Genomic DNA, 9,678 nt, shown 5'->3' with positions numbered 1-9,678 from the left:
GATATGTTGTTTGATGTTATTACTTAAACTTGGAATAATAAAAGGACTACAGACTAAAACAGCAATTAAGAAAAATGAAAATGGAGTGGACACCTCAAGAAGAAGGCTTACGAGAAATTTTAACACTTTTGAAAGAGTCTCAGTCGCCGGACACAGCTACTCAGAGAGCTGTTCAGCAGGTACTTTTTTATCTAAGAAAAATTAGGTGTTATTTTCTAAAACAAACCTACAACTATTTCTTTGTCTGTTCATTTTAAATTTATAATTAAGGTATGTTACAGTGCTAGAAAATCTTAAAAATAATAAAGGGTTTTTGGTTAATATCTTTTAATAGGAAATTACTGATCAATAATCAAGTTATTATTTTACAACTATCTACAAAGAAGTTCTAAATTTCTTTCAAGTTAGTATTAAAGATTAAAAATATTCATGTAAAGTAAAATTTTAAACATACGAGGAATGCATGGATAAACAAAAAAGGCTATGTGAACTTTAAGCATTTAAAGTAAATTAAAACAATAACAGCAGCATTAATTTAAATCTAAAATATTATGTGACATTTATCTTTTAATTACATGAGGGATTTAACAATGATCAGTTAACAGTATTGTTTAGTTTTCAAATACCTACGTAGTTTGTAATTGCATTTTTACTAGTGACACAATTTGTTAGCCCTTTTTAATGTTCTTTCGAACAAATGTGAATGCTTTAGTTTTAAAGCCATTTATTAAATTTTAATTCAGAATAGAAATGAATTGATAGATTGCATGCCCAGTATTGTTTAAAATTCAGTGAGTACACATTTTTTCTCATTTTTTTTTTAGAAACTAGAACAGCTCAACAAATATCCTGATTTTAATAATTATTTAATGTTTGTATTGACAAAACTAGTGTCTGAAGATGAACCTACTCGATCTCTAAGTGGCTTAATACTTAAGAATAATGTAAAATCGCATTTTGATAGCCTAGTTCCAAGTGTAGCAAACTTCATAAAACAAGAATGTTTGCAAGCTGTGGGAGATCCATCACCTCTTATACGAGCAACTGTAGGAATATTAATTACTACTATTGCGAGCAAAGGGGATTTATCGAAATGGCCTGAGCTTTTGCCATCATTGTGTAATATGTTAGACTCACAAGATTATAATGTTTGTGAAGGTGCATTTGGGGCTTTACAAAAAATCTGCGAAGACACCGCTGAGGCCTTAGATGCGGACACAGTTAACCGCCCTTTAGAAATACTTATTCCGAAGTTTCTTCAATTTTTTAGTCATTCCAGTTCAAAAATTCGTTCATATGCTATTGGATGTGTTAATCAATTTATAATTCAAAGGTCTGAAGCTCTTATGGTTCTTATAGACTCCTTTTTAACGGTAAATATATGTAAATTCTAAACCATTTTTATATTAAAATATATACTACCCAGTCTTTCAAGTCTACATTCCTTCTGTTTTTTTAGAATTTATTTCATGTAGCAACAGATGAAGACCCAGAAGTACGGAAAAACGTGTGTAGAGCTCTAGTAATGTTGTTGGAGGTGCGAATGGATAGATTGATTCCTCATATGCATAATATAATAGAATACATGCTGCTGCGTACTCAAGATCCTGATGAAGGTGTTGCATTGGAAGCTTGTGAATTTTGGCTTACGTTTGCCGAACAACCAATATGCAGAGACGTTTTAGGTTCTCATTTGAACCGATTAGTTCCCATACTAATTCGTGGTATGAGATATTCTGACATTGATATCATTCTTTTAAAGGTATTTCTATGTGTTTATAATTTTGTAAGTTTGTAAAATAAAACGTTGCTCTTATACTAGGGTGATGTGGAGGAAGATGAAAGTGTACCTGACAGAGAAGAAGATATACGTCCTAGATTTCATAAATCTAAAACACATACAATTAAAGCTACTCCTGCAGCCGGTAATGTTAATTCTGCTGAGAATGGGTCCGCTGAGCAGGGAGATGATGACGAGGATTATGAAGATGGAGATGATGACAGTTCATTATCAGACTGGAATTTAAGAAAATGTAGTGCAGCCGCATTAGATTGTCTCGCTAACGTCTTTAGAGAAGACTTACTGCCTATTTTGTTACCTATTCTCAAAGAAGCGCTGTTTCATCAAGATTGGTTTATAAAAGAATCAGGAATTCTTGCATTAGGTATACCTAATTTATTTTCTTTACTTTTGCTGTTATAGTTCTCGTCACGTCTGACTGGACAATTAATTTACAGGGGCTATAGCTGAAGGATGTATGCCAGGAATGGTAGACCACTTACCAGAAATAATACCATATTTAATCGATCGTCTAAACGACAAAAAAGCCTTAGTTAGAGCAATAACGTGTTGGACCCTCAGTAGATATTCCCATTGGGTTGTATCACAACCTCACGAGGCATATCTCAAACGCCTCATGACTGAATTGCTCGAAAGAATTCTTGACAGTAATAAGAGAGTTCAAGAGGCAGCGTGTTCAGCCTTTGCCACCCTTGAAGAAGAAGCTTGCACTGAATTGGTTCCTTATTTGGGTTATATATTGGAAACTTTAGTTTTCGCCTTTTCGAAATATCAACATAAAAATCTTCTAATCTTATATGACGCTATTGGTACTTTGGCAGATTCTGTAGGGCATCATCTAAACAAACCAGAATATATAAATCTTCTCATGCCACCTCTCATAAATAAGTGGAACGTTCTTAAAGACGAAGACAAAGATTTATTTCCACTTCTTGAGGTAGTTTACTATTTATTTTAGCACGCTAACCGTTAACGTTTGATTCTAAATAAATATTTTTTAGTGCCTTTCAAGTGTTGCCACTGCCTTGCAGTCAGGATTTCTTCCCTATTGTGAACCTGTATATCGACGATGCGTGTCCCTAATACAACAGACTTTATATCAACATTTGGTAATCTTGTAAAAGGTTGTAAACGCTGTTGGTTATAATAAAATAAATTTTCAGGCTAATACGCAAAATCCAGATCAATATGAGGCCCCTGACAAAGACTTTGTTATAGTTGCATTAGACCTGCTTTCTGGTCTGGCAGAAGGTTTGAATGGTCATATTGAAAAACTGGTCGTTAATTCAAATATAATGGAACTGTTGCATCATTGTATGCAGGATCCAATGCCGGAAGTTCGGCAGTCATCTTTTGCTCTTCTTGGTGACCTTACCAAAGCTTGTTTCCAACATGTACGCCCTTGCATACCGGATTTCCTTCCCATCCTCGGACGAAATCTCAATCCGGAATATATTTCCGTCTGCAATAATGCCACCTGGGCCATTGGAGAAATAAGCATAAAGCTAGGTATGTGTTGGTATGGTTTATTAAATTTTTATAATCTTATGGTTTCGTTTTTCAATTTATTTAAGGTGCGGATACGTCACTGTATATACCTATAGTGCTAACTCAGTTAATTGAAATTATCAACAGGCCAAATACACCAAAAACATTATTGGAAAATACTGGTAAGAAAATATTTTTTAACGTTTTGGAGCATGGTAATCATTCTGTATCACATTAAATGTATTAACTTGTTTTTCTTGTTTTCAGGTATATGTATTTTGCAACGTTTGTAATGTTGTTTATTTCATATTAAGAAAGCGCTTGATATTATTTTACAAGGACTTGTATAAATATCACATTGTTTGAAAAAGTTATTTATACGGAATCCTTGTTATTGGCTATTTAATTATTAAACACTCAGTTTCATTTNCCTATAACTATAAATATGTATGCCAAGGGATTCCAAAAATAAGGTATTTGCTCATCTAAACAAATCCGACTGATATTTTCAGTTCAGATTCTTATAGCGAAAAGAAATGATGCTTTTATAAAGTGTCCAACTTTTAATATAAAAGGTACGTTAGTGTTGAATTTTATCATTTTAAAGCCCTATTCGTGATTTCGATGACTTAAAAATACTTCATAAACTGTATCATACTTTTTAAATAATGAATTTTTCAGTTTGCTAACTATTCTGATAACGATTAGTCATAAGTAGATGAGACAATTATTTAAGAAATAGTAAATTGTCAAATTATTTAAACATAGGTAATATCGCTTAACGAACCTTTATTAGTGTTGCTACCGGTAATCATTGGAAATGATATTTATTATTGGAGGCGATGTTTATAGATAGGTAATTTTCGAACAATATATTATTTTATTATTAGATCATATTAGTTAAAAAATTATTAATGTATTATTTTAAATATTTTTGCATATTTAAATGTTGTCGATATATTACTACAAGGATTTCCTCTGTAATTTAATTATAGAAAATACCTACCTATAGTGCCTAGTTAATAGTTACTAATATTAATATTTTCTTTGCATTATGCCGAAAGAAAATTGCCTGCATCCTTACTTTTTGAGTCACCTTGCCTGCCTTTACTTTGTTAATCATCACATCAGTCATTTACAATCATATAGATAATTAGTAACCAGTGCTGTATTTTATATGATTCCATCAATAAAAAATGTTTTTCACCGGTGTGTAAAATAGTAATACTACACATCATTCACGGCCACTCATGAATCATCTGTACGATGGGTTGTCTAATTGTAAATGTAATTTTCACCTACTTTCGCTCTGTCAGTTGTAACGTTGTAATGTAATTCTCCAATTTTAGTAAGTAATAATAATTTCGTTACCGTTTTTGGACTTGTAATTTAGAGTAGACCTTTGTATAATTTTACGTATTTATTTTTTCAGTAAATGATGGTGAATTCTGCCAGCAGTTTAATTCTGAACTAGAAGCGCTTGTTTCAAGGTTGGAAAACGTTGCAACAAAATTGGAAAACATTTGCTTACCATTTCAAAAATATACGTAAGTCGTTTTTAGCACTTTATATCAGAATAATTTTTACTTTCAACTAATTAATAAGCAAAAGTTATAATAATAAACAATCCTAAACATAACCTCAACATAGCTGAGAATTAAAATCAGTATCGTAAATCAAAAATTGATTTGGTGTGTTAAAACGTAACTATTTATCCACTTATTATGTTAATGGTTACTTTCTTATCGATAATTAACAGGAGAGAAAATTCTAGTCAAGTTTCCCAACCTATAACTTCCAGTGAAATAACAATTTCTGGTACAGTTATACAGGACAGTGAGAGCATTACAATGAGTGTGCAAGGATTTCAGAACATCATTCAAGGACCTCTGGCTCATTACTTAAACATTTCCCTACAAATAGGTGGAGATGTTGCTGAACAAAGCAAATATGTGAAGAATGCCTTTGATGCCCAGTTTCAATACCTTGTCTTTGCTAGTCAAAATAGGCAACCAGCTCAAGCTGACCAGATTGCCTTTCTTCAGCCAACAAGTCAACAAATTTCTAATATCCAGGATTATCGTGAAAAGCATCGTACTTCACCATTTTTCAATCATCTGTCTGCTATAAGTGAAAGTATTCCTGCCTTAGGATGGGTCACTATTGTATGTACTGCTTTATAAGACCAAAAAAAACCTTTTCTACATTATTTTAAATTATAGAGTCCAGCTCCAGCCCCATACATTAAGGAAATGAATGATGCTGGCCAATTCTATACCAACAGAGTTCTGAAGGATTGGAAAGAGAAAGATAAGAGGCATGTCGATTGGGTTAAAGCTTGGATTGAAACTCTCACTGAATTACAAGTAAGGCAGTCACAATAAATTGTTTTGTGTGATATTAAAATTTAATCTTGTATACTTTCAGAGCTTTGTGAAGCAGTATCATACTACAGGTTTAGTTTGGTCTGGTAAAGGTTCTGCTCCCACAAGTGGTGGTTCTATTCCACCTCCACCTCCACCTGGATGCCCACCACCACCAAGCTTTGAAAACTTTCACATATCTGACGATCCTGGAGTTGATCGTTCTGCTCTCTTTGCAGAAATTAATCAGGGTGAAAATATCACCAGAGGTGATGATTTCTTAGTTAGCATATACAACAGTCTTATTGTATTTTTTTAAGGTTTGAAGAAGGTGACATCTGAAATGCAGACTCATAAGAACCCAACTCTTCGTCAAGGTCCTGTTCCTTTCAAGCCACCAACGAATGTGTCCCCTGTTGGTTCTAAGCCTGCTGCAACAGTTAATAAGTCTCCAGTATTTGCTAGAGATGGCAAAAAGTGGCTAATTGTATGTAACTACTGCATCTTTTTTTTTTCATTGTACAATCGAATTTGTGATTCTTAGGAGTACCAGAAGAATAATCATGGTTTAGTAGTTGATAATGTTGAAATGAACAATGTTGTGTATTTGTTCAAATGCGAGAACTCAACTGTAACCGTCAAAGGCAAACTTAATTCAATTACATTGGACTCTTGCAAGAAAACGTCTATTGTTTTTGACACACTTGTCTCTTCTTTGGAGTTCATTAATTGTCAATCTGTGCAAATGCAGGTAATCATTTTTAAGAACATTTTGACCTATTAACAATTTTTAAGTAACTAGCTGTAGATTGACGTTCTAAACTTTGTTTTAAGGTATTTGGTAAAGTTGCGACAATTTCTATTGATAAAACTGATGGCTGCCAAATGTACTTAAGCAACAGTTCTTTAGATGTCGAAATAATAAGTTCCAAGTCTTCGGAAATGAATGTTTTAGTTCCTAAGGGTAACGGTGATTATGTAAGTATTGTTTTCTCACATGTAGACAAGTTTAAAGTAAAATTTTTAATACAGTCGGAATATCCCATCCCTGAGCAATACAAGACTACCATAGTACCAGGCAAGGGATTAAGCACCATCATAATTGAAAGCAAGGGCTAATTAAATTGATTTGAACGTTTTTTTTTCTTCATCTAATAATTTAAGTGTTTCCTTAATTTAAAAGTTTTTGTACGAATATTAACGTGTATTTATGACTGTTTCACTTTAAATAAACTTATTTTAAAATCCACAATTCTTTGTATCTTTCAAATAGTATTGAAAAGATATTTTAAAATATCACCACCACAAGCTAAAATAATTACCTATGCCATAATAACTAAAGAAATTATATTAAAATTAGTATTCTAGATAAGATGGAATAGTGTTTAATTAGGATCAGTTATATTTTCAAAGTAAAATAAAATCGGAATTAATACTTTTACCAAATTTCATACTTTAAGGTAATATGCAAATAGGTATTTTCATACCAATAAATGAATGTAACAACAACTATTTCTTTCGATTACCTATACTTTTAGGTAAAGCGTGCAGAACATTAACTTAACCTATAATTTTCGCCGCAAATAACTTTTTTTACAAGCAAAATTCACAAATAAAGGCATTTCTTCATTTTTATTTAAAAATCACAGTAGGTAAGCATGATAAAAAAGCCATGGCGGCCATTAAAGAAACTCACCGTTTCTGAAACAACTTGCTATGATTTTTTTACGACGAATTTAAGAACTTTTTCGATCGGCACGAAACTCAAAAATACTACAAATCAAATCTACACCATCTGAACTCACTATTTGAACACTTTGTAAAACAATTATATTTCATTTGTATTAATAAATTTGTAAAAAATTAAACTGCAACAGAAACTCACGTCACCGGTGCACGTCCGAACTCGCGATGCTACAATATTCAAACGAGTAACGTAAAAATACCTAGATAATCGACAATTTAATTCTATTATTTACACGATTATCAGTGGTGATTTTTGTATTTATGGTCCAGTACGTATTATTTATGGCGGGATAATATATTCAAACTGAATTTAAATTCACGCAAAATCGTAGAAAACAAAAGATAAATCAAGTAAGACACCTTCTCCCTCACCAGAACTGTTTAATAAAATTTTTAATAATAAAAACATAAGAAAAACTTTCAATATTTGATCTTTTATTAATTAAGTTTTTCGTGTTTTTAATAAAAAAAAATTAAACAGTTCAGTCTTTTGGTAACAGCAACACAGAAAATTGGTGCGACTGAAAAAAAGAGCAGTCATTTAAAAATTCCAATGTTCAACTGGAGAAACACTCGGTATACATACTATTAATAACAAGAATGTTTCAGATATCGCTTAATAATACACAGATTTTACTACATAATATAACAAATAAGAACGAATAGTATTTAGAAATAGAAGTTTAATAACAAATATAAACAAATTACAATATTGAAATCATGATATACAGAAATGTTCTGTTATCTAATAAACCGGAAAATTGGGTGGTTTCATTATTGGTTTAAAAAAATTTATGATGTTATACATACAATGAACACTTACGGTGTTCAATTAAAAAAGTGCACTTTTAACTTCAAACATCTTTTAAATCTGCTGGTAAATCATTCTTTGGATGTTTATTTTCAAAATGCTGCTTATATGTTTTTGGATCTGGCATTTGGGCCTGTAAAAAAAGTAAGTATTTAACAATACCTATTTTTTTTTCTAAATTCAATAAAAATAATGCATGTACTTTCATAATTTTTTTTAAAATAAAAAATAATGCTACTTTCAGTAGTGCGCCCTTAAAGTGAAAAACCATTAAAATGGTTTTATTAAATGGTAACAATTTAAATTATTTGTAAATGATAGACAAACTTTCTCTGTTAATTATACATTCTGTTCTTCTGAAAGTTAAGTTGACCACACCAATCACAAGATGAATTTTGAAGAATCAATTTTGAAAGCATCTAGTGGCTAGTTTACATGCTAATACCTTTCACTTATTATTACTGTTAATATTTAGATTTAAGTGAAGTACAAATAATCTTAAACATTTTCTAGTAAACTAACAATAATATACAAACAAATTTGCAACTAAAGAAGGTGTTATTATATAATATAGTAAACATTTCATTGTATATTTAGTAGTAAATATAAATTTTCAGGAAAATGAAATCACATTATGAACAACATTATTGTAATTGTAATGGATAAACAATTAACAAAATGAAATATTCATAATTTGAAAGTTAAACAATTTACTTATTTCAATTTTTTTTCCAACAAATTTGAATACCGAAAGTTTTTCATTTATCCCGCTTAAATTTTTTGCTTATTAATTGAGTAATATTCTATATAAAGAAATGTCAATAAACTCCAATTAATAGTGTAAATTAGAAAAATTTTTCAATATTCAAATATTTGCAATTTACCTTAAAAAAACACTAAAATAATTAAAAAGAAGTAAATTTACCTTGCACACAGCACAGACGAAAACTAAAGCTTTTTGTGCTGCCTTTTTTTGATCATTTGCGCTGTGACCCTGCTGTTTTTTCTGTTTTGCTAATTTTTCTTGAGCCTTAGCTTGAGACTGAAGCTTTTGCTGACCTCTAGCCATACCTGAATTTTTTCACTCACTAAAAACATTTCATCAATATAAAATATGATAAAATTTGAAAAGCGTTATACACGATATGCCTAAGCACTTATAAACGTGCTACTTTTATGAAATGCAGTGTAATGCAAAGGAATAGTAGTATAGTTTATGCTTCATAAATTACTAAATCAAAAACAGTTTCATTAGAAATTTAAATAAAATATATTTATGAATTTAACTCACCTTAAACTGCGCCTAAAAAGACGAACAGCTTTAGAAAGTAAATTACGGAACTATGTCGCACCAGTCTCCACTACACTTCTATACGTATTCACATTCAGTAAATACACTTTTCAGTGTTTAGAATTATAACGTATAAGGGGGACAGAGATAGTAATATAAATGACGCAGTATTACAACT

The 9,678-nt window shown here is 31.1% G+C and overlaps 3 protein-coding genes across 4 annotated transcripts in view; 2 read left to right on the top strand and 1 right to left on the bottom strand.

Moving 5' to 3' along the window:
- Positions 1-3,691, top strand: part of LOC108741836 (transportin-1) — a 13,537-nt gene extending 9,846 nt beyond the window's left edge. The window contains exons 2-10 of one of the 2 annotated variants that reach the window (XM_025974878.1): positions 45-179; positions 825-1,373; positions 1,460-1,762; positions 1,823-2,165; positions 2,239-2,738; positions 2,803-2,910; positions 2,965-3,310; positions 3,376-3,471; positions 3,557-3,691. In XM_025974878.1, coding sequence (XP_025830663.1) covers positions 75-179; positions 825-1,373; positions 1,460-1,762; positions 1,823-2,165; positions 2,239-2,738; positions 2,803-2,910; positions 2,965-3,310; positions 3,376-3,471; positions 3,557-3,582 — 2,376 coding nt within the window. In that variant the 5' untranslated portion in view covers positions 45-74 and the 3' untranslated portion in view covers positions 3,583-3,691. Of the gene's footprint in view, positions 1-5; positions 180-824; positions 1,374-1,459; positions 1,763-1,822; positions 2,166-2,238; positions 2,739-2,802; positions 2,911-2,964; positions 3,311-3,375; positions 3,472-3,556 lie in introns of those variants that run through there. The other variant, XM_025974879.1, reaches the window with a different exon arrangement.
- A 77-nt stretch (positions 3,692-3,768) lies between these two features.
- LOC108741839 (adenylyl cyclase-associated protein 1) lies at positions 3,769-6,904 on the top strand. The gene is made up of 9 exons (XM_018476800.2): positions 3,769-3,864; positions 4,722-4,836; positions 5,049-5,454; positions 5,512-5,655; positions 5,717-5,921; positions 5,973-6,139; positions 6,197-6,403; positions 6,487-6,630; positions 6,685-6,904. Exons 3-9 carry the CDS (start codon positions 5,140-5,142, stop codon positions 6,769-6,771), a joined length of 1,269 nt encoding a protein of 422 aa, XP_018332302.1. The 5' UTR covers positions 3,769-3,864; positions 4,722-4,836; positions 5,049-5,139; the 3' UTR covers positions 6,772-6,904.
- A 1,157-nt stretch (positions 6,905-8,061) lies between these two features.
- Positions 8,062-9,606, bottom strand: LOC112904578 (zinc finger protein 706-like). Its single transcript, XM_025974887.1, has 3 exons — positions 9,501-9,606; positions 9,135-9,297; positions 8,062-8,342 (listed from the first exon to the last, which is right to left on the bottom strand). The coding sequence occupies exons 2-3, from the start codon at positions 9,276-9,278 to the stop codon at positions 8,253-8,255; spliced, it is 234 nt and encodes a 77-aa protein (XP_025830672.1). The 5' UTR covers positions 9,279-9,297; positions 9,501-9,606; the 3' UTR covers positions 8,062-8,252.
- Positions 9,607-9,678: the final 72 nt, after the last annotated feature.

The sequence above is a fragment of the Agrilus planipennis genome, unplaced genomic scaffold (genome assembly GCF_000699045.2).
Source record: "Agrilus planipennis isolate EAB-ADULT unplaced genomic scaffold, Apla_2.0 scaffold265, whole genome shotgun sequence".
Lineage (NCBI taxonomy): Eukaryota > Metazoa > Arthropoda > Insecta > Coleoptera > Buprestidae > Agrilus > Agrilus planipennis.
Note: the sequence above shows the minus strand (reverse complement) of the source record. Positions and strands in the feature narration are given on the sequence as shown.

Excerpts from the sequence above, each read along its gene's own strand:
- LOC112904578 (XM_025974887.1), bottom strand. The coding sequence starts at position 9,278 with ATGGCTAGAGGTCAGCAAAAGCTTCAGTCTCAAGCTAAGGCTCAAGAA. Across the intron at positions 8,343-9,134 it reads TCGTCTGTGCTGTGTGCAAG|GCCCAAATGCCAGATCCAAA; the intron begins GTAAATTTACTT and ends CTTTTTTTACAG.
- LOC108741839 (XM_018476800.2), top strand. The coding sequence starts at position 5,140 with ATGAGTGTGCAAGGATTTCAGAACATCATTCAAGGACCTCTGGCTCAT. Across the intron at positions 5,455-5,511 it reads CCTTAGGATGGGTCACTATT|AGTCCAGCTCCAGCCCCATA; the intron begins GTATGTACTGCT and ends TTTAAATTATAG. Across the intron at positions 6,631-6,684 it reads CTAAGGGTAACGGTGATTAT|TCGGAATATCCCATCCCTGA; the intron begins GTAAGTATTGTT and ends TTTTTAATACAG.